General features: G+C 39.9%; 1 protein-coding gene across 4 annotated transcripts in view; it reads right to left on the bottom strand.

Annotated features, from left to right (window-relative positions):
* Positions 1–22,131, bottom strand: part of MEGF6 (multiple EGF like domains 6) — a 219,813-nt gene that overhangs the window by 150,832 nt on the left and 46,850 nt on the right. For all 4 annotated transcript variants that reach the window (XM_067566717.1, XM_067566718.1, XM_067566719.1 and 1 more), the window contains one exon: positions 19,921–20,025. In XM_067566717.1, the coding sequence (XP_067422818.1) occupies positions 19,921–20,025 (105 nt within the window). The remainder of the gene's footprint in view (positions 1–19,920; positions 20,026–22,131) is intronic.

Below are 22,131 nucleotides of genomic sequence, written 5' to 3'. Positions count from 1 at the left end.
CAGAATGGACTGCTGTCAACTAATCAGTAACACTCTCTGTGCATCACTTTAGCCATCTATAATACTCGTGTAATAATATCCCCCCCTTAAAGGAGTGCTGTTAGTAGTGTTGGGTAAATCTCAAAAGGTTCAATTTCAATAATTACCATCTGAACCTCCTCCAACTTCAAAATGGGCTAGAAACCCCGCTAAAACACAATGAAACTCCTGTTTGGGTCAGCTTCCAGACCCAATCAGAAATCCTGCAAGAAAAGTCTTTTGGGGGATATTTTAACACTTCCAGTCCTGTCTCAGCATGAAACTGGAAGTGCAAATACAACTATTTGAACATTTCAGAACTTCAGTCAAGGTTGATTTTTGAGTTTGGTTCTAAAAACAGGCAAAGGTGTGGATTAGAAGGCAGGTTTATGATTCTCTTTTTTTTTTTTTTTTTTTTTTTTAAATCCGAACCGATTCACCCACCTATTCCTTTGAGGCTTTAAGTTAGTTAACTAATGGTTAATCCCCAGAAAATGAAAATCCCCAGAAGAAAAGAGCCATACAATGGTAAATTCATAATACCAGTTTGAGCCTCACATTTGAATTTGATGTAATGATAAGCAGGATTCCTGTTTCCTGATATATCATTTTTCATTTGCATTTGGTAACAGATGTTATACAATAAAAAAATGATTGTAACAAATTGTTTTTCTCTCTGGCTGGTGCCAGCTGTTGATCTGGTTATGATAGTTGCCAGAAAAAGCTTCTGCTCCTCCTCTGAAGAGCCCTGTTATCAAATAATTTAGTCTGGGTTGACATTGTACAGGATATATAGCAAGGCTCCTCTCAAGTGAAAGAATTCCAGAGCGCCACTGGAATGCATAGAGCTGCCAAGCACTTGAATTGGATTCAAGGATATGGGGAAATTGTCCTATTTTCTCACATGCCCCTCATTAATTATACGTCTGGAAACTGGATTCTTCAGTGTCTCTTCCTGGAACACACAGCATCTCTAATAAGTGGGAATGTCAAAATGTCGTCGTTTCTTGAATTATTACATTAGTTGCTTTAAAATACATGTTAACACATTATTCTATTCAAATGATGCTCCTTTAATGCTGGGAGTGGCGGGGAAGGGAGAAGAAAATGTGCTAAGATTAAACACAATGATAAATAAAGATTGAGGGGGAACCTTCAGCTGAGTGGATTACTGTTTGTTTCAGAAACAGAATTAAAAGGGGAACTGGCACAAAATGGCATTCTAATTGGGTGCCTTAAAAACCGCAAGACGCTCTTGGGGAAAAAAGCCATCTCTGCAAAAACATTAACACTGAAAGCACTGTGTTTTGTCACATTTGGACCAGCGCATAAGTAATCCTTAAACATATGACAATTCTGACCATTTCCACAAGTGTGTGCTAATGTTCATCCTTTCTACTTCAATCTTCATTCCTAAATTCACCAAGAAAAGGGTCTATTTTCACTGGAAACTGATTTTCCCCAGAAAATGTTGGCACATCAATGGAAATGCTCCCATTTTCAAATTTGTACCAAAAGACAAGGTGAAAAAAATGAATATTGACTAGTTTTGAATTTTGCTACATTTTGTTGACCTATAAATCCTAATGCAACATTATCACAACATTGACCAAGCTCCTTTATAGGGTTAATACTACTTTGAGAAGTACTTTGAGTTTTTGATGATCTGGGGCTTTTCATGAGTCTCCTGAAGATAACTCCCAATTAAAGGTCATGAGAAAAACTCTCTCAAGACATTTTTCTATCATGTAAAAAGGATGAAAGACTTGAAAATACTCAGCAGGATCCAGAACAGAAACAATTTCACAACAACAGGGATCAATCAGAAAGCAGGGGAACTGTAGGGACAGAAATCTGAAGGCGGAATTTGCTTGACATTCCTAAAGCAACTAGATGAGTTCTAGGAAACTGAAGTGAAAAGTCTACTCTGATTTATTGCTTCATCCCTGCACGATGGTCCCAGCATATCTTGTAAAGCACAAAAGAGACCAATTAAACATTTGGAATAACCTTATTTATCTAATTCACGTATCTGCTGCCAAAACAAATTTATGTTTACCTGTCCACCAGGAACTGAACTCTGAGGTTAAACTCTCATTTCAGAGCTCTCAGCAAAAAATTTTTTTAGAACATGCATCTTATATTTGTTTTGGCAGCAAATACATGAATTAGATAAATAGCATTACTCCAAATGTTCAATCCACATCACAACAGCCACCACCACAGATGACACTAATTGGTCTCCTTGTTGTGAAGATCTGCTAAAGACAAAGTGGAAATGGAGTCTAAGCTACACCTGAGGTCAAATATGAAGGGATTCTCTGGAGAAAGGGCCAGTCTTGGATAATTAGTAGGGCAGGTGTTTGGTCTGGAGAAAGCTTGCACAGCCACTGCCCATACTATACCTGTTCTCGACCAGAAAGCTCTGTTCTCAGGGCTGTCAGACCAACACTATTTCTGAACATTAAACAAGTGGTTTATTTTAAATGAAAGAAGTAAATTTTACTTTTATCTACATAGTCCACAGAGAGCAGAAATGTCAGAAACTAAAACCCTCCCAACTCTTACATGATAGAAACATAAATACACTTATGGTTAGTACTACTTCAAAAGAGGACAAACAGACTCTTCCACAAACCTTAACAACTAGCATACTTTGCAGACTTGCTACAGTGTCCTGACAATAGTACCAAATACTAGCAGTACTCCACGTGTATCTCTGGAGGGTGTTAAACAGAAGCTACTAAGGTTAGACATTTTTAAATCAGCAGGTCCAGAGAACTTGCATCCAAGAGTATTCAAAGAACTGGCCAAGGAGCTTGCTGGACTGTTAATGTTGATTTTCAACAAGTCTTGGAGTCCTGGGAAAATTCCAAAAACTGAAAGGAAGCTAATTTGCCCAACTTTTTAAAAGGATAAACTGGATGACACAGATAATTATTAACCTGTCAGGCTGACATCAGTCCTGGGAAAGATAACGGAGTGGCTAATACAGGACTCAAACAATTAAAGGAGGGTAATGTAATTAATCCAAATCAACATAGGTTTATGGAAAATAGACCCTGTCAAACTGACCTGATACCTTTTTTGAGTAGATTACAAATTTGTTTATATTTTAAATCTCAGATTTGTTATAGACAAGTTCTTTTCTCTGTTTTGCAACAAACACTCTGTTCTCATAAAAATATCTGCTCTCAAAACAGAAGCAAAAGCAAGGCCCAAAATTCCTATCAGCTTAAAAAGAAATGACACAACCCAGATGCTCAAGTCCTCCTGGCCTGACTATTTTGCATCTGTGATGCTCATTCTGATCAAGAGGAGATTACTACAGAATGTTTCAGGTAAAATGAAGGTCATACAGCCAGCTCCCAGCGCATCAGAATCCTTATGAGCCTGGGTACCTCACTCTCCATCCCTAATTCTCATCACTATCCAACCATGGGTGAACCTCAGAAGATTCAGAGTTTGGTTCAATTTTGATGAGCACCCAGAAGTTTGCATACTCACACAAACTATCTGCACCTCTAGGAGCTCAAAGAAATGATATAAATAAATAAATACTAAAATAATAAACGTTAAGCAAACATTTTAGATCCTCCTGGGATTTGATTTGGGTTCAGTTGTAGACAGAAGCAAAGGTTTGATGCATTTTATTTCTCCTCTAATCAGTTCATCTAGACCTTTATCCCCACCAATAATCATGAAATTCCACTGGGCAGAGACATTGCGTTCCACACACCTCCCCAGATCTGATCATTCTGTCCAAACTGGACTGTATCTTTTTTATTTTTTAATGTATTTAATATTAATATTATTGTTGTTGTTGTTAATTATCTGCTGTCTCAGAGAAGCCAGCTTGTTGTGTCAGTGTTTGTGATTTTCCACTGGCCTTTGACTACTTGAGTTTGGGATCCGTCGCATTCTGCCATGTAATGGTTCCAGGACTCACCACTCATTCTCTTCATTTGGCATTCATGCATCACGTTCTCCACATTACCAATTACACTAGGAGAGCCCATGAGGTCCATTTTCAGACTTTATTATATTTTCGTTGATTGGAAAATGACCTGTTCTCTCCATACATTTATCATTCGATTCACCTCGGTGCATACGTTCTGGAGTTCAACAGATGGTTTATGGAAGTGAAATGTTTAGGCAGAACACATACCTCACAAACAAAAGAGAAAACACTATAAAGGCTCTCTGGATCCCAACCTACATTTTCCAAAGTCATTAAAGTTTTGCACACCCAAAAAAACCCTTTCACCTGGTCACAGCTAAGTGTAATCGTCCACTTGAAATCCTTGGGGGGAAGATTAGAGCTGGGACTGACAGTCAGCTATTATACTGGAGCTGTAATGGTTAAGGACCTTAGTACATGAGGCACTCAGCATCCTCTGTTCCCACTGGAGTCAATGGGAGCTGAAGACATGCGGCACTGTGAAGGTGACGTTCAACACTTCACGTGATTAGGCCCAAAGTTCGAATGACTAGTGAGAAAGCTTAGACAGTGTGGCATAAACAGGCAGTTTCTCCCCCAACTCTCTTTTGTTAGTGTCAGATCTTAAGCTAACAGGCTACTGCCCTCAACTCCCTGCAAAACTCAAACTCAGTCCATTTTTTCTGAACTAAGAGATGTAGATTCCTCCAGCTGTACCACTGAAAAACATCTGCTGTCTGCAGTAGAAACTTGAGATTTGATTACCCAGTGACAGAAAGTATTTTCACTTGCTTGTGTTCCTTTTCTAACCGTATTTCTGGAGGGTTGCCAGAGTACTTTGGAAATATTCAGAGCAACCGTAAATACCTGCTGGGGAACGAAAGTCACCTTTTTATGTGCACCTGCTAGCTGGAATTTGCTGGGGCTAGTAGGAGAGTAATGATATAAAACACCAATACTGAAGGACAGTTATTAGTGAGGATTATGCTGCAAAAGCTTGGATAATCCACATGCTGCTTGCTCTTAAAGACAGCAAAACCAGTCAGAAAAAATAAAATCTTTCTCCTCTACATGCTGTCAAACCTCTGCTAGTTCTAGAAATGAATCTGAACAGAACGTTTTTATGTAACCAAATATTTTAGAAACATTTTTTCATTGTGTTACATTTGCACACACTTCCATGCTTTCTATCTGGGACCAGAACCCCTAGTCCTGGAATACCAGTCTGTTTGCACAATATTTCTGGCCTGCCTATAAATGTGACATGAGAACCAGCTCCCATGAGATTTCCAGACTGGCTTTGCAGGCTCTAGAAGTTTGCATGAGTACTAAAATCCTGACTTGTCAAACATATCTATAACGTGAAAACCGGTTTAAAAATCTGCTCAAGATCCAAAATCATTAACAGAACCCTACGTGAGGACTCGAAAATTGCAAAATATGCAACTTGATATATGCTGAGTGACTAACTTTTCTGTTTCCCTTTCTGTGAAATGCTGAGAATATTCACAATACCTACAGGATAAAGGTGGTATTAAATAGTAAAAGTCTGTATGAAGGTTTTGAACCTATTCAGGACTAAATATTATTAACACATACTATTTGCAAATCGGTTCCTCCTTAATTTATCTACTGAGGACTGAGTAAAGCATTGCAGGACATCCCAAAAACATCAGCACTGCATTTTCTTTTATCTGATGTAATGAACTCTTTCAAGGGAAATGTGAAATCTTGAACCTTGACTCTTGTCTAGTAAATAAGGGCTTGATTCAACCCAAGGGAAGTCTGAAGTGAATGGAAAGACACCTGCTGAATTCTAGGAGAGATGGGCTAGACCCAAATAAGGCAACTGCTTTTCCACTACTGCAAGTTTCTTTAAAATGAAAATGGCCTGGTAATAATTTTAAGCCTATGAATATATTATATTACTCATCTGGGATGCTGAACAACTTCTCTCTATTAATTTATTTAAAGGCTTTTCAATTAACTTTTAGAAACTGAAAAGCATGTAAATAATTACATTATTCATATAGTAATGCCCCTACACTTACCTACAAATTATTTTAAAACATACATTACATCTCCAGACACATCCCATTAGAAAACTTAGAGACATGCTCAGCGGTGGTTTTGGCATGAAATGTGTTATTAACTGGTTCAGATCTCAAATATACATTGGGAAAGGACTGGAGGGAAATGTGGTTCTCAGACAGACCCCCAGTTATTCTCCCTACTTAAACATGTTTACTTTTCCTCTTCAAAACTCATTTACTAATATCTCTTTTTTAATTAAATACATCCTCACATGGCCTTGGCTTGTTTTTCTCTTATTAGCGTCTTCAAAGAGCTAAGAGCTACCTGTTTGCTAACTACTAAATATTTAACATTTGACTGATGGACAAGCAGATAACACAGGAAGAAGCAGAGCTTTGCACAAGTTGCCCTTGTTCCTTTACCTGTCACAGGCAAAAAGAACAAGAAAGGAAACCCTACCTAGGCACAAATCACATGGCAAACCCTACAGGGAACCCATGCTCATGCACTCCTCTGCTCCCCCGCCTCTAGCAGAATTATTTAAAGCTAAACTGGACACACACTGTGGGTTGTTTGTCAATAAGAATATTGTGACTTCTTGGCTGTTGGAGGAAAAAAATTCTGCTTTATTTAGTCGTGGTATTAACAACAATGGCGTCTATCCAGTACCCTAATGAGAGCTCAAGAACAACTGCGGCTACTTAGTCCTACAAACATATTTTAAACCAGCCTTGTGAACAGTAAAACCACGAAACATTAAGCATGATATCCTGTTATTGTCAAATCAATGAACCTTTGTAGGGGTTCAGTGGATTTGGACTAGGACAGCAACCTGAGTTGAATTTAAAGTCTTATGTACACACATCCGATATAGCCCTGAGTTTGTTCTGATGCTGGAATGATGACTCTGGCTGCTTCTTCCCAGAAGAGCTCTACAAGGTATTTCCTTTTGCCTCCAAAGGGGAAAAAACGCCAACCCATTTCAGCTTTGTCTTTAATGTTTTGAAAATATTTTGCAGTTCAGTGTTTTTGTTGCCTTTTTTCCCCCCTCACAACCACCTCTGCTAACAACTCCACAGCAAATCCAACTCCCCAGCCCTACACTTTCACTGCTCCGCAGTCTATGCAGAAACACTCTGAAGTGCTTCCAGCTGAACAATTTGAAGGAATTAGTGCGAGAAACAGCGTCATTAGTCAACCAAGCAACACTGAGTGCAAGTCAAACATTTGTGTAAATGAGGACAGCGCCTGGCACTGGCCACTGTCGGAAGACAGGACACTGGGCTAGATGAACCATTGGGCTGACCCCGTGTGGGCGTTCTTATGTTTAGCAAAGGAAAGAAACAGCAACATCTTAAAGGAGAGGGGGAAAAACTCTTTCAGCTGGCTCTGAAAAAAGAGGACACAAATAACAGGGCTTTCTTCACTTAGTTAGCCAACTGCTTCTTTATGTCTGGCTAAAGGAGGTTTGGTTTGGTCTGGCTGACCACTCAAAACACAGCCAGCCTAAATAGGAAATGTCAGTCTCTAAAGCACAGCGAAGTTAGAATATAAAAGCGCTCAGAAACCCAGCGCAGTTGAAATCGTCCATTGTATAGTGAAATATTTAGTAAGCAAACATGAAGCCAAAGCAATTAACCTGCTGTGAAATCCAGCCAACTAGCTGATTTACAGTATAAAACAAAAATAATGGCCTTTGTTGCTTTCATCCCATAACACAAAAGTTCACAGAAAAACACTACCGTCTCAAAATACACAGGGACTGATACCATGCCGTAGCAATGTGTCAAGGTGGTGCAAGTTGTTTCTCAGTGCCACTAAGGTCTACTCAAAATGGAATGTTAGCGATGTGAGAGAGAGAGAACCCGTTACATTCAGTATGTATTACCCAGCCGAAGCTGGCACATTCAGTCACACAGCAAGGGCCTCATGAATGGAAAGTTTCAACTGGCTAAACAATGGTTTGAAATAGTTATCCTTCCACTGCCCAGTAGTCCCACTGCCAGGAGTAGAACAGCACTGTTGTTGCTGCCAGAGGAGGAGAAAGAGACAGAAAATGCCCTTGAGACTCTCGGGACTGAAAAGATATACCATGTTTCTCTCATTTGGAACCTCTGCAGTTTTCTGCTGAGGAAACTCCACGAATAAAACAATACTAAAGTAACTTTGCCCATCTCGGAACACCTTCCATCCAAGTGTCTCAACGCTATTTACAAACAAAACAGAAGCCAACCCATTTTATAAATGGGAGAACAGAGGCACTGTACGACCTGCCTAAGGTGACAGGAAGTCTATAGCAGAGCCAGAAACAAACCCAAATCTTCTGACCACTCTTCTCCCCAGTCCCAGGCCCTCATCAAAAGATCATCCATGTTCCAGACAACAGAATTTAATTCTACATGTATGAATGATCCAGCCCTGAGACCTTCCTTCTAAATGTACATCTGCTTGACAAAGTAATCAGTGAGAGAGGCCTGGGCATTCTGATTACTTCCTGGGCTTTGGAAACAGCTCCCTTTGGCTATTGTATTATTGATACAGTTCAACCTCTTTCTGCAGTTTGTCTGCCCTTCTCCACCCCTCCACCCCCGAGTTTATTTACTTTATAGTAAGTGCTGCAGGAGCACCGTTACCCACTGAAAGATCTGGCTTTGAAGGAATGGAGACATTTTCCAGACTACAGCAGAGAAATATAACAGAGGCGGCCCAAAATTCCAACTCACTAGAACTCTCCTTAGACAACAGAAACCTGTACCTGACTGTCTCGGGACAGGCAATGAGGCAACAGGAGTATCTCCACTCATTGGAATACTATATAGCCAGATGGCTGCCCTTCTTCAACCACAGTAGAGTGTCACTATAGGAATTAATCACTGTATTGCTGAAGCATCTTTAAACCAGGCACTCAGTGATCCTAAGGCAATACAGAGGGTTGTATTATTATCCATTCCTCCCACAGATACAAGTATACATTAAAGGCTAGATGACAAATATTAAGCATAGGCAGCACTGCCACATTGTGGGGGAAACTGCTAGACAAGCTTTGACCACATGCAGATGGTGTTGTGACTGGTACTGGACCGAGGTTCTTAGAATCAAAGTAATCTATCCATCTGTACCACCTGCCTTGCTTTATCTGCCAATAACTAAATATTATACTTCAATGACCTCCGGTCAATGGATTACACTCATCCTTTTGGCCCAATATATCTATATGCCTGACTTGTAGGTTGCTTTTTGTCTCAATAAATAATGGTTTACATTTCACTCAGAAATAGGAGCACTCTGGGTATGAACAGGCATAGCTTACACCAGTTCTTCGAGAGACACAAGCTATACTCCCAAAAACACTTTTACGCTGACATAACTGTGTCCATACTAGAGCTTATCCCAGTATAGCTATGTCAGTTAAAAAAGCAAACCCCTTAGCAACCACCTATGCTGGTGTAAATAAGTGTAGACTAGGCTTTGTGAATTCCACTGGGACCCCTTTTAAAGCAGTTAAAAAGAGACTGAAATGAGGTTTGCCTACCCAGGGAACTCTCACCAGTTTAACTAGAGGTATATTATATATTTAAAACAGTGCAACGTTATGAGTGGACACTCGTACGCTGGTTTAACCCTGGCAGACATTGCTTTAGCTTGCCCCTGAAATTTAGCACACGATTTTGTATCAGTTTAGTTAAAACAGTTTAACATCACACCTTCGGTTAAACCAGTGCAACTGTCTGTGTAGACTACTGGCAAGAAAGAAAATTCAATCTTGTGGAGACGAGACACAAGGAGAGACTTCACAAGTGACAAGGAAAGGCATTTTACAGATGTCAATCCAATTATTTTGACTTTAGGACACGGGGATTAGAAATGAAGCAGAATGGCAGGTTGACTTCGCAACTAGATCTTCCAGCATTTTTAATCAGTGATGGTCTGCTTGTTCTCTCTGGCAGCCAACAGAACCAATTAAGGATCTTGGCTTTGGGAAAGCATTAGGAGTAATGGAAAGGATCACTAGTTGGAGACACCAATCTGAGAAGCATCTATTCGCTGAGAGCTACCACTAAAGCAGTATTTGCCATTGATTTTTTTTTTTAGTCTTTCAGGAATCAAGAGCTGTAAAACTAGGACAATGTGTTTTTCAAAGCTGGGCTGGCTGGAAACAGAATTTAAAATGGAAGTTTGGGAGCTGGGAAAAGTTGCATGAAAATGCTCTGGCAAAATAAATACAAAGTCTCCAATCTACTTTGTCTATATTATTTTCTTCATCTGTAGCTAATATGAAATGCTTCACTTATGTCATCTGTTTGCAGAATAGGAAACCGATATCAATATGTGGCAAAAGGCAGATGGCTGTTGGGTTATATGAGCACAAAACTATGCCTGTTCATTCACTTACTGGACACAAAATTAGCCAATTGTCAGATAAGGAGAGAAAAAGCAACTCAGCAAGATGTGTTGAGCACCCATCAAATGGATGATATTTTATCACCACTAAAATATTACAGGAACTTGAAACTTATGCTCACCATTTCCACCCAAACACTTTCTGTTACAGAAACATTTTTCAGCAAAAAATGCAGATTTGGGCTGACAAACATTTCACCAGTTTGTGTTGAATTCAGTGAATTATCTCAGTCGAAAAACTTTTTAAAAATTCAAAAAAAGTCTAAACATTTTCTTTTGACATTTTCAAAACAAAACATTTTGACTTTGAAGTTTGAAACAACTTTTTGTTTTGAAATTACTTTAAGTTTTATTTTTTATAAATTTAGAAAAGACAAAATCTTGAAATCAAAAAGGAACCATTTCATTTTTTGTACAATGAAAATGTCATTCCACGCAAAGAAATGTTTGCCCCCTACTTTTTAACTAACCAAAAAATTCAAAAAAATTTGGTTTTGGTCAACCTGAAATGATTTTGTTTTTCACTTTTTTAGAATTGCCAGCACACCAAAAACTCAGTTATTCACACAGTTCTACTCCTAACATGCTGAGTGCTCTGAGGAAGCAGAGAAGTATCCGGTTTCATCCCTTCTCTTGGCCTCCAGCATCGCCACCATAGTTTTTATGATATTAAATCACTTAGTTCACCTGCCCCTAATAAAACCAGAAGATTCAAAAGTCTCCAGCCATTGTCTGCATTGGGAGATAAACAAAAGAAGCGGGCAACTGACTGTGGTTAGTGAACTGTTTCCTTTATTAATGTATTCAGTACTGTTGTTCTAACAGTAAGACACTCTAAGATAGTCTTTGTGTGCTCTGCCCTCCATTCAGAGCCTGAATCCAAATCAGCAGCCTGTGCTGACTCAGAGCAGGACACCTGCAGTTCCAGTCTTTTTTTCTTTAACAGGGATTACCCTCACTACAGATGAGCTCCATTTATCACAACATGACAATCCCAGAGCAGGTGCAATTCTAAGTGCATGCTGCAAATGGAGTTAAACTTTTCATGCAGGCAGTTCTGCAGAGATCTACATGAACCAAAAAGCAGCAGGAGAGAGAGTAACAGATCCTACTTCTAGAGATGAGTGATCCAAATCATACCATTTTCAGGAGTAGCAGTGGGCCAAACTGGCACACAGACCCCCAAAAAATGGAAATGGGGAATATCTTGTAGATCCCAGGAGGAGGGGGGAATGGCGAAGTATTTTTAAGGCATTCCAGGGCCTGTTGGAGCCAAGGAAGGGGACCCTTCAGTCCAGGGAGAGGCAAATTCTAATGGGAAGCAGGGAGAAACCAGGAATGCTGGGGGAGGATGCATGAGCATATGATTCCAAACAGGTGATATTCAGACTCTGGGATCTGAATACCATCCGAATATTAGGACCACCAAATCCAAGCAATGGCCTAAAATTAACAATCCCTAAAATTCAGATAATTAAAACAAGTCAGCGCCAGGGCTTGGGATATAGTCTCGGTTTTGTGGCTGATTCAAACTGTGCTCTTCAGCATGTAGACTTTATAAAATTGGAATACATTTCTCACCTTTTGCTCCATTCATTTAGCAAGGAGCAGTCAGGATCTTTTACACCGAAAGCCTGGCGTTAAGAGAACTGATTTACATCTTGCCATTTCAAGAACGTAGTTTGTTGTCAACACATGACGAGCGGGTTTTTAAGGGTTTCAAACAGGCACGTTCGTTCCTATCCATTAGTTACCCTTCGTGTGTGTGTGTGTGTATTTTCCCTTCACCTCAGGCAGCCTTGTAGCAAGTTTATTTACTGTTAAAGTGAAACACTTGAGCACAATTTGAGACAGAAGAGCCAGTTTGGATAGAGTAAAAACAAGCCCAAAACTTTACTTAAAATATGCATCAAGCTTTAACTCTTTTTAATATTTTATAAAATCCAGGTAACTTTAAAACACATCATCAACCTGGCTTCATACCATGCCTGCCAGTGTGGGGTTTGTCTTATTTAATGCTTACAGTTAGTGCTTTTTCCCTTTGCACAATAAAAATACCTAACTTAGAAGAACTCGTGTGTCTTTCCTTGTGCTTCCCTGTTTTGGCTTTGAAATGGAAATATGTTGTGAAAAGCAGTTTATCTTCTTGGTATGTCTGACCCCATCGTTGAAAATCTCATAAGAGACTGGTCTGAGGAGATTTCCAGCCCAAAAACGTTTCTTTCGGGGGCTTATCCAACTTGAACCTCAGCATCCTTTGATATTCACATATCACTTTGGGCCTGATCCTATGAAGTACTGAGGATCCTTAACTTCAGAATTCAAATCCAACGAAACTGAGGGAGCGCAATATCTGCCAGGAAACACTCATCACCTCGCACTACTGAGACCTATGTTGTTACCATTCATTCGTGCAAATCCCTCCAGGTTCCTGGAATTTCACATGTTCACCCTCTGTCTAGTCCTTTTTTTAGAAATCACTGAGGATCCAAATTCAACATTGGTTACCTTACATATTTCCGCTATTTTAACACAAGAACAGGGAAACAATAGAAGTCATAAACAATACTGCATTTCCTGTTTAGATCTGAGTTTTCAAAAGTCCTGCCACTTCCTTCTAACCCTTGAAGTGACCAGACATTCATGTCCGGATGGATTCGCTGAAAGGGGCAGGATGACCTTTGGAAAGTTTATGAACCATGGGGCTAAGAAACAGTACACAGCTATCTTGGCAGAATGGGATGTTAGGAGATTGCTCCTGGCATGGGTTTTGAGACACTCTTGACTTAGGAATTAAACTAATTTAAGGACACAAACAACAAAAAACAATCCACTCAGTTCAACTGGGTTTCACTGTTTTAAAAAGCAAATTAAAAAATGAATGTTTTATAGACTGAGATTAAGAGCCATAAAGAACGATTCACCCACCATACTCCACATTCTCCCTTCCACTTTTCTGTAATTAGCTAATTCCAAAGGAGCGGGTTTTCTCTCTCCCACTTCAGTTAAGGACAGCTTTGGGGGATGCAGCACTATGCCTTTTGCACATTCTCAGCCACTACCTTGGCTGGTGTATCCTCTGTTGACATCAATGATGCTATTCTGCAATACACTAGCAGATGAGCAGGACTCCAGTATTTTGCATTTTGTAGAGTTATTTCAAATTTAACATCATCATAATTACAGATGAGTGCACAAGATAAAGAAATTCTCAGAACCGCCATTCAAAGCACAATCTGAAACAAACAATTTTAAAGGTTCAACAAAAATGTTTGGGTAACATTTTTTCCTTTGGTTTTTTTGTTTTTGTGGTTGCCTCTTTACTTTCCGGTTCTGTCCAGAAACAAATTCTGAATCATCATCAGAAAGACTGTTTTCGCAGGATACTCAACCTGACAGAAGATCTTGTCAAATTGGCCTTTTTCTACAAGATTTCCTACCCAATTTTTCACCCCTAAGCAGCTCAGACACTTGGGAGAAGCATTTTTATTAAGGGTACTAGTCCAAATTGACCCTTTGGAAGTTGTGCCAGCACTAGCTTTTAATGGGTGATCATAATTTCCACTCCCACTGGCTGCTTATTATCTGGGTGGAAAGTGCCTCTTTCCAGCAGATGACTCTGCTTGGCTGCAAATCTGTTATCACAGGAAAACTAGAAATAAACTGGTCTAACTGGGATCGTGACTAGTGATTTATGGTTCGATTGTTCTGTTCTACTCTTCCTCCTTTGTAAAGGTCCTTGTTTTTAATTCCCTGACCAGCCCCACGGAAGTGTCTGAATAAGGCACCCGGTGTTGAGTGTGCCACTAACACAAGCTACTATTGTCCTTCCCTTTCTGTCTCATGCTGTTCCTGCAAAAGCTTTACAGAGATGTAAAATAAAGGCTAATCTCCAGAACTACACATTTTGACCTTTTAAAACCTAAAGCACTGACTTCAGGCCATTTCTCCAAGGGGGGTACATTAGCGGAATTTACAGATGTGTTTTCTTCCTCTCCGAAATAAACTAGTCATTTTCCCCTTTTTTCAGACAAAACTATTTTGGGGTACCAGAAAATATGCTGTTTATTTTTAAAGCTGCAATCAATTATAATTGAGGATTTGTTAAACATTTACAAATGTGACAATGCTTGATGTTTCCCAGGTTCTATATGGGAAGGCGCCCTGTGTTTATTTTATTATTTTGTGAGAGGAAAGATATGAAAAAAATTGCAATTGACTCTTTAAGGAATGTTTACTTCCAGAGGAAACTAATCTCTCTTTCACACACACATACCCAAGCAGGCTGTCATGGAGTAAGTATATCACCTATGAAATAGCTCTTTTTTGCTCCCTCTTCTTTTACAGAATGAGAGGTAAACATAAATGTTAACCAGGTGATTGGGATGCAAGATGTTGAAAAGTGACTACATGCACAGATCATTCCCTGGAGCTATGTCACTATAAAAAAAATTAACTGTCGGGTATTCTGGAAACACGAGTTAGCTGCAAAAATAAGAAAAACAATGTAGATTGCAAGTGATTTGTAAACCAAACCCTTTTTCTACTTACACTAAAATTTAGATTTAACACTTAATCTTGACCCTGCTACAGAATGTTAAGTGATCAACAGTTAAAACTGGAATGCTGAGTTTCCCCGCAGGCAGATATGGGAAGGGAGAAGCTGTGCCAATCAAGTATTGTACCAGCTTTGTCAGCAGAATTTGAAGTGGCTGTAAATTCTTTTCCACATCTGCCTTAATGCAACATGAAACAAAAAACCTGGCTCAAGGAAATTCACGCCAGCCTGTAGTTTATCCAGGCTATGAAACCCACGAAAGCCCCCTGGAGTATTATGTTCAATACTGCACACAACAGCGGATGTTAAATTACCAGCATCATGTTGCTAAGAGGGCCAGTGGAATGAAGTGTCTGTGTATGATAGGAGGACTTTTAAAAAAAAAACCATAACAGGATAGACCACCCTGGGTACTTTCATCCATGTCACTATTGCCTGATGATTTCTTTGAAAATGTGTTAGATAGAAGGACAGTGAATCTGAGGGTGATGTCATGAGCCACTTTATAACATTTGCCTTGATGTGGTTTAGCAATGAAAGTGCACTGGTGACATGTAGGAACTGGTGTGGGAAACAAATCCTCTCCCCTACACAGAAAAATAAGTTGCAAATTGTGGAACACTCCAGAGTAGTGATTTCATGCCTCCTTGTGGGTCAAAGTCTGCCACCCTTACTCTCGCTGAGTACTACTTTACTTCAAGGCAGTAGTCCAATTTAAATTGATGGGTGGCAAAATGTGTCCTTGTATGACCAATTCAGCAGAGTGCTAGTGGTTAATGCCTTGCTCTGCCATGCAGGAGGCGAGAGGTCAATATGTGACTTCAGTCACTATAAATATTGCACTGTAAATGTCTCTTGTAAAGAAGTACAGAAAACACAATCACATGCATGCACTGAACAGAAATCCAGTATCTCATAAAACCCATATGCTCTGGAGTATTACTTCACACACAATAATTCAGTCTCACCTTCATTTTGAATGGTTCCTAGCCATACCATTAGGTGAGATTAGAAAGCAAGGCTAGGCTGTTGACTCCAGATCCCAGCTCTCCTTTGCCTTGCTAGTCAATAAGTCAAACTTCATTTCAGCAACAGTTAGTTTTGCACTGAATTATCTGCAGAGTCATACTGTGTATTTAAATATATTTCATGACGTTTCCAGCTTCATTGGAATGCAGCTCATTATTAAATTAAACTTTCAGCTACGACGACTGACAAAATAGATGAAAAGATGCCATGGTCTGACTAGAAATTCTAGCATTTCTGGGCAAAACTTGATATGTTCACCCTTTCAACTTACACTACCCAGTGCTTACCTTCATGTGAGAGATGTAATCTGAACGTTTCATTCGGTGCATGCAATATCTGATGCAGAAAGGCTTGGCATTGGCTCCTTTTCAGCCCTAGGTCACGTGAATGCAGAGTCGGGGCTAAAAAAGGCCTGGCTAACAGAAACTGCAAACTCTTCAATATCTTCAAGAAGATCAATAAGTGAGGAGAAAAAATAAAGACTTAAAATCAAGGACTGGATGTATAAAATGAATGGGTAATGGGAGACAGAACCTTCATTCTGTAGTGAATGTGGGTCACTGCCACGTTAAAGGACTAAGTGAAATTAGCTAGTGGACTCAGTCTAAAGCCTAGCAGAGTAGCATCTACATTACGATTAAGCACCAGTGCAATTGCTACTCTTCTGGCACAGCCTCAGGAATATCCTTACAGATTTCATGAGGCGCAGAATGAATTTTTATCATGCACTAAATACGGTCGTATTAGTGGAGGAACAGGATCAGGGTTTGCACCACTGCTAACTGAGCTAAACCTAGGCTGCAGAACAAGGAAGAGCCCAGAGTGAAATTCTGTCTCCACTGAAGTCAAAGGGAGTTTTGCTATGGACTTCAGTGGGGCCAGACTTTCCGCCCTGATCAGCAGGCTATTGATATGGCACCTTTCACTCCATTTTTTTTAAAGGTTTGATTCACACTTGTTTCCTAGTCACTGGCAGGACGCTTTTGAGAAGGGAAAAGCTGGTTTAACTTATGCTGGGGCATTTCCACAGTATCCCCACTTTGTATTGTACTAACGCGTTTGATTCTTCAGTACTGTACTGCTAAAGTCAGCTCACCAGAAAAACCATAAACACGGTGAAGCAGTTCTATTCTCTTCCACCCAGGCATAGGAAGACAGCATCTTGTTGCTTTATTTTCTCTGCCCAGGGGGTAGGCTGAGCAGTCAGCTGAAAGCAGTCCCTTGCACATAATGAAACACAGAAGGAAAGATTTGTGTTGGGAACAGTATTCCAGCAGCACAGCCCTAAGCTTGTTACTACTCTGCAGGCAGTCCATCATCAAACAGAACAGAACAGAACAGAACAGAACATTGGGCTTCCAAATGAAGCCTGCATTTCTGAAAATCATTCAGGTTTGGATGCCCTTCAGCAAAATAGCAGCAGTAAGTGGTCACTGCTGGCACACCTGGGCCTTTGAAGAAATTCCTATTTTAATTACCGGGGAAATTGGCTCTCTCCCTACCTGTGTACTTACACCATGCTCATAACGAGGAAAATGGGGTGACTACCAGATAAAGGAGCCCAGGTCAACTCAATGTGCACTTGCTGTTCCACATTCCAGTCAAGCTCAAGGGAAGGCTCAGATTCTCTGGTAAAAAACACTTCCACTCCTCCTAGTTGTCCATGATGGATATAGAGCAATTGAAAACGATCTAAAGTTGACAACAAACTCTTTTATAGCAGCAGAGAGTTTCTTAATTAATATGCAACTGTATTTCTGAATGGGAGAGAAACAAAGTTTTTTTCTTTAACAGGATTATGTGAATGAGACTTAAAGGCCTTTTAAGCACTTCTTAATTGACACCTGCAACAATAATTAAAGTTCCTTAAAATAGATGTGGCATGAAAAATAGGATCCAACATGCCGACATAGCAACCGAAACCTCGCTGACCAGCATACCAGGTGATTACGTGCTTTCTGATGAATCAGAATGGTGGGAACCTGTCACCTTGCCCTCTTCAAAGTGCAGCATTAAGCCGCTCATTTATTCTGCCACAGAAGGACTAATACAACAATTAATAAATATTGCAAACTCTCCTGTATTCCCCAGTCCTCTTCTATGAGTTCTGGCCACAAAAGCTGAAGTGTAAACTTTATGCTGTGTGGAAACTGCCGTTTCCTCCCAACCCCAGATCTTCCCTCATGTCCAGCTAGCTCTTCTTAAACGGCTGATCAGCCCTTCTCATTGGGATAAGATCACCCCTTACTGTGGCTAATCAACACTCTGCGGTCGAGAGACCATTCCCACCCACCCATTAACAGTTCTAAAACAGGAAGGAAAGAATACATACTTGAATTCTCCTTCTTCCTTAAATTCATCAAAGAAAGAAAAATGAAGCAGAACTCCTTCACTTACAGTACGGCTATATTGAATCCCAGGGCATAACTGCAGCTTGTGTGGACATACACAAGCTAGTTTTAATACAACTAGAGTATCAACAGCAGCATAAGCAGTGCAGCACAGGGTACAGTGCAGGCTATACAAGCCCAGCGAGAACCCTGAGTAATTACTCAGGCAGGTAACCTGCAATGAAGCCTGTGCTATCATAATTTCACTGCTCCATTGCCCAAACTAACTGGATTAAAGACAGGCCATGTATTTCTCTACAAACTGCAATCTGTGATTGCAGGTTACATATACCCCAAGTCCCAACTCTCTACTACAGTAGTCTTTTTCCGACAGTGATGTATGCCAAAGACTTCACAGGAAGGAGCAAGAAACTCTTCAGTAGGCAATTATCAAATAACTGCCCAGAGAGTAAACTTCTTCCTACCAAATAATGATAGGCTTATACTCTGACACACAAAAGTTTCTATTGCTATCTGATGTAATTGAGGATTATCTCATAATCCAGATAAATATCTAATCCTATTTTGAATCCTACTGAGATCTTGGCCACAGTGATATCTAATGGTCATGAATTGCACAATTAATTACGTACTGTAGAAAAAATATACTTATTAGTTTTAAATTTGTTGTTAAAAATTTGCAATGTACAGACTAACTTTGATTAACCATTATATCTTGGCATTTTCCAGATTGCCAACCAAATAAATGCATTGGTTGATTAGACATAAGGACAGTCATTCCCAAGATCCCTTTGGAATAATACAATATACATTGCTTTTATGCATTTTTTTTTTTTTTTGGTATAAATTAGGCAGAGAGCTCTCCAAAGGCAGTCTGTTACTGAATAGCATATTAGCCAACAAGAAATTTCTGAACTGCAGAATATAAGAAGTTCAATAACCTTCTTGAGAGAACATGTGTATTAAGAGCTAATTACACAAAGTTTAATGGTTCAAAACCAATAAGACCTGTCAGAAGATATAAGAGCTCTAGCTAGTCCTTCCTGACGTAGATACTGTCAATGTTTAAATAACGTGTGCGTGTGAAAACATGTGTTGAAACCCTTGCTAGCAATAGCATAGCCATTCCCATCCCCTTGCAGTGGTGATAGCCAGGCTCACTCTGGCTTTTGTCCAATGGCTAAAGGTTCAGTTCACAGGAAATGACCCCAGAGTTGCTTTATTCAACCCAACTTTAATCAGCTTCCTTCTCTGATTCCAACAAACCACTTCTGCTGGTGGTGGCCAGGAACAAAGGCCATTTTATATTATGGAGAGAGAGGACTGTCTTCACAGCAAGTCCTGACAAGCACTTCCTTCCCAAACATCCCATTCCCAAAACATAACCAACAGTAGCCAGAATATGCATAGAACAAATTAATGGAGCTGTGTAGATAAAACTGCAGCTTGCAAAGATAAAGGATGCTGGGGTCAGGAAAAAAAAGAAAAAAAAAAAAATCAGGGAAAACATCCTTCGCCTGCTCCCTCAGCTTCAGAGTCAGAATATGCATGAGGAAAGTTTAAGGTAAGGGGTTAGAAAGGCTACTCACCATACTGACAGCGGGGTCCCTGGAAACCAGAAGGGCAACGACAGAGCTGGGAAGATCCTTCCACACAATTTCCTCCATTGAAACAAACTCCATAATTGCAGACAGCTGAAGGAGAGGGAAGAAGGGACAATGTGAGATCATAATTGCACATACATTAAAATAATGCAAATGTCCTTTCATCATGAAGGCTCCCAAAGCCCTTTACAAACTTTAAATACATACACAAACGATGCACAATCAGCCATAAAAAGCATCCCCATTTTGGGGTTAAATCAGAGCAGCAATTTAACAGCATACAGAAAGAGTCACCAAAAATTTAGGACAGGAGATAAAGAACATCTTACCTCATGACAATTTATGTACGTGAAGCATTTACCCAAACTGAAATGTGTGTGGGGCATTGAGGTTTCTAGTCTCCAGTTTTACAAATGCACCATGGGGTCTTTAATGACTCTATTTTATGCCTCATCTAAAAGGCAATTTATCCAGCACCAATGATTTCCTTATGCCCAGTCTGGGGCATTGGTTCCTAACTGAATCAGAGGAAACAATGCCACTTACTGAATCATCAACTTCACTTCCTACAGACAGGGTGTTCCTTGGAGGGATACCAGCTAAATACTGACCCAGAATAACCCTACTTGGCTTATAAAATACAACAGGATACAGAGTAAAGAGTATGTTTTTTAAAAGTTGGTTAAGTTAAGAGAGGGATAATTAGGATGAAGGAGGCTGGCATTGTCCTGATTCTTCCTCTGTTAGGCAAATTCCACATTAACAAAGGATTTCTAGAAAGTAGCAATAACTCAAGGGATGGAGGGAGGCTGGAATCTTATAAATGAGAAAACACTCAAAAGTTAGTTTCTTCTTACAATTAATGTTTAACCTGTCTGTGATCCCCAATCAGTCAACACAAATGATCATTTTAAAATTATACATGCTTTTTCAAACACATTCTTTGAAAAATATTTTCCTGATTTATTTATGTGCCAAAAATTAGAGTCCCGGGGTCTGTTCTGTGTTGCTTCTACAACAATGGCTGACATCACTAATGCCAAAGGCAGCAGCCAGGAACTGCATTCTTTGGATTCCTTACCCTGGACTAAGGTGTTAGTGACTTCAGCAATTGTGGTGGGGAAAACAGAAAAGCTTATACTTGTCACTTCGCTGTAAAAAGCCTTTCAGTTCCTTTCAAAGTGATGGCTGCCAACAAAGAGAGAAACAGGTACTTAGTATCATCTCTCAAGTGTGTTCGATTCATATTGGCGTTCGTGGGGGATTAAGCTCCCGTGGAGAAAGCATGTGGCTTGGAATCAGAAAAGTTCTACTCCCAGCTCTGTCATTGGGCAAGTCACTTCACCTCTCAGAACTTTAGTTTCTCCATCTGCAAAATTAGGACAATACTACTGACTTATCTCACACAGGTTTCGAGAGGCATCACTCATTAGGTCATTTGTAAAATGCTTTGAGATACTTAGCTGAAAGATGCTAGGAAAGTGCAAAGTATTGCTAATTAGATAAAGTTTGTAAGGGCCAAATTCTGAGAGGGGCTAAGCATCCACAACTTGCAGATCCTCAGCACCTCTTCAGATCTGGCTATACATGAATTAAGTGTATTCTATGGAACAAACTTAAGGAAAGAAACATATCCTATGGCATAAGCACATAAAACAACATTTTGTTACTGGAAGGACCACTAAAATCAGCTTGATCTGAAACATGTTTTGCTCAAAGTTGTAGCTCATCCAATGTAATTACAGTGAAATAGTGAAAATCCAAAGGGGCATTTTTATAAAGGCCCTGGGTTTATAAAAGCCAGTTGCTCCCTTGGACGAGGTCCATCTACACTGTAACAGAAACCACTGCATTGAACGCAGAGTCGATGACAGCAAGTAGTTCATTCTATCTTTTGTAAACTTCCTGAATTCTGTGCATAACAGCAGGGCGGCAGATTTCTGACATCTAAGTGGCCTTAGTGCATTCTGTAGCAGAGCTTAAGGTGAAATGAACAAGACAGGCATAGACCTCCCAAAGTACAGCTATTCTGTGGCTCCTCCCAAGCAGAAGTGGCCACATGACCTTTATTCACTGTAGGCAGCTGCTGCACCTTGCCTATTAAAAACTCTGTATCGTGGCCAAACCCCAGCTCAGTTATAAACACATTCTGCCACTGAACTGCCTTATGCAGTGTCAGTTGGATGAGATTTTCTT

Source organism: Emydura macquarii, unplaced genomic scaffold (genome assembly GCF_026122565.2).
Source record: "Emydura macquarii macquarii isolate MOO-44397 ecotype Brisbane River unplaced genomic scaffold, CSIRO-AGI_Emac_v2 contig_2768, whole genome shotgun sequence".
Lineage (NCBI taxonomy): Eukaryota > Metazoa > Chordata > Testudines > Chelidae > Emydura > Emydura macquarii.
Note: the sequence above shows the minus strand (reverse complement) of the source record. Positions and strands in the feature narration are given on the sequence as shown.